Here is a 2,221-nt window from a genome sequence, read left to right on the forward strand (position 1 = left end):
GCAGGCTGTGCTGGGATATTTGAAGTCCTCTCCTAAACCCAAGTATTCCATGATTACCTTTTTACAGATTCCCGTGCCAAGGCACAGCAAGTATCCAACAGCAGCTCCATCAGGCACTTCCTCCTGCTGGCATTGGCAGACACGCGGCAGCTGCAGCTCCTGCACTTCTGCCTCTTGCTGGGCATCTCCCTGGCTGCCCTCCTGGGCAACGGCCTCATCATCAGCGCCGTAGCCTGCGGCCACCACCTGCACACGCCCATGTTCTTCTTCCTGCTCCACCTGGCGCTCAGCGACCTGGGCTCCATCTGCACCACTGTCCCCAAAGCCATGCACAATTGCCTCTGGGACACCAGGAACATCTCCTACACAGGATGTGCTGCACAGGTATTTTTCTTTGTGTTCTTCATCTCAGCAGAGCATTTCCTCCTGACCATCATGTGCTACAACCGCTACCTGTCCATCTGCAAACCCCTGCACTACGGGACCCTCCTGGGCAGCAGAGCTTGTGCCCACATGGCAGCAGCTGCCTGGGCCAGTGCCTTTCTCAATGCTCTGCTGCACACAGCCAATACATTTTCCCTGCCCCTCTGCAAGGGCAATGCTATGGGCCAGTTCTGTGAAATCCCACAGATCCTCAAGCTCTCCTGCTCACACTCAAACCTCAGGGAACTGGGACTTCTTGCTGTTGGTGCCTGTTTAAGTTTTGGCTGTTTTGTGTTCATGGTTTTCTCCTATGTGCAGATCTTCAGGGCTGTGCTGAGGATCCCCTCTGAGCAGGGACGGCACAAAGCCTTTTCCACCTGCCTCCCTCACCTGGCTGTGATCTCCCTGTTCATCAGCACAGCCACATTTGCCTACCTGAAGCCCCCCTCCATCTCCTCCCCATCCCTGGATCTGGCCCTTTCAGTTCTGTACTCGGTGGTGCCTCCAGTCCTGAACCCTCTCATCTACAGCCTGAGGAACCAGGATCTCAAGGCTGCAGTGTGGTCACTGATGACTGCATGCTTTCAGGAACATTAAACTGCTGGGTAATTTATGCAAAGTGCTTGTAATAAAACTAATCTTTGATACTTCTTGTTGGTTTCCTTCTGGAGGTTCTGTTTCTTTCTTTTAACTTTTTCGTATTGTCTACAAAGAAATGCCATTTTTTATACCATTTCTCATTTTGTTTCTCTATTCCTTGACTGTAACCACAGACTGTGTCAATGAGGGGCTGCACTCTCTGTGGCTTTAAAAGAACTAAAGGATCTCCCAGAAAAGTTTTCTGCAGAGATGCCCTAGTGCTGCCTTCTCTGGAGCTGCAGCAGCAATGTCTGTGTGCAGAGCTGGGGGCAGATCAGGGCTGGCCCAGCAGCTGTGCCCAGCAGCAGCAGCACTTGGTGTTGCCAGTGCTGCTGCCGTGGCCCTGCCCCGCTGCCCTGGTGGCCCTGGTGTTGCTGCACAGCCTGAGTGCTCTCGGGGCCGGGCACAGCCCTGGGGGTGGCAGTGCCGGGGCTGCAGCAGGGACAGGCCATGGGCACTGCTGGGGCAGCGCTGACGCCTCAGCCCAGGGCCTGGGGGCTCCAGGCTCCTTGCCCAGGCTCTCTCAAGAACACACCCAGGCCAATGCTCAGCACAGAAAACCCCCGTGAGCAGCCCCAGGCTGGCCGTGGGCAGGCTGGGGGCAAACAGCATGGCTGGGGCTCTGCAAGGGCCCTGGGGCAGACGGGAAGGAGCAGCAGAGCAGGGGCTGATCCATCCCCAGTGCGCTGCACAGCCCAGGGCAGCGTCCCAGAGCGTCCTCATGGAGCTGCCAACAACATCCCCCCTCTGCAGCCCTGGCCTCTCCCCCCGCTCACACAGGTGCCCAATCCTTGCAGGCACAGACACAGCAGCACTGGCTCAGCAGCCCCTGTTTGCATTGTACACAGCAGGGGAAGCACCCCCATGCTGTTGGTGTGGGGACATGAACCTGAGGGGGCACAAATGCCATCAGCCCCTGGGGCCAGCAAGGGCTGCGGGACACCAGGGAAACCACTCAGCTTTGTCCTGGCCTCTGCAGTCAGCCTGAAAGTTTGTTCCCATCAGCTGGGAGTTTCCTGTGCCACTGCAGACGCTGTTGCTCAGAGCCAGGGCTGCCTGGCACCCACCCCCAAACTGACCTGAGCATTTCCTTGGCTTAACCTTGGATTTCTTTCCTCGTCCCTGATCCAGATTCCTTCCTATTGCCCTTTGCTGTTCC

The 2,221-nt window shown here is 56.9% G+C and overlaps 1 protein-coding gene across 1 annotated transcript; it reads left to right on the plus strand.

The window, feature by feature from the left end:
* Window positions 1–435: 435 nt before the first annotated feature.
* LOC134420869 (olfactory receptor 14J1-like) lies at window positions 436–1,243 on the plus strand. Its single transcript, XM_063161279.1, has 2 exons — window positions 436–930; window positions 1,238–1,243. The coding sequence occupies exons 1-2, from the start codon at window positions 436–438 to the stop codon at window positions 1,241–1,243; spliced, it is 501 nt and encodes a 166-aa protein (XP_063017349.1).
* The last annotated feature ends 978 nt before the right edge of the window (window positions 1,244–2,221 follow it).

The sequence above is a fragment of the Melospiza melodia genome, chromosome 7 (genome assembly GCF_035770615.1).
Source record: "Melospiza melodia melodia isolate bMelMel2 chromosome 7, bMelMel2.pri, whole genome shotgun sequence".
NCBI classification, from domain to species: domain Eukaryota; kingdom Metazoa; phylum Chordata; class Aves; order Passeriformes; family Passerellidae; genus Melospiza; species Melospiza melodia.

What these genes read in the sequence shown, in the direction of transcription:
- LOC134420869 (XM_063161279.1), top strand. Translation starts at nt 436, where the DNA reads ATGTGCTACAACCGCTACCTGTCCATCTGCAAACCCCTGCACTACGGG.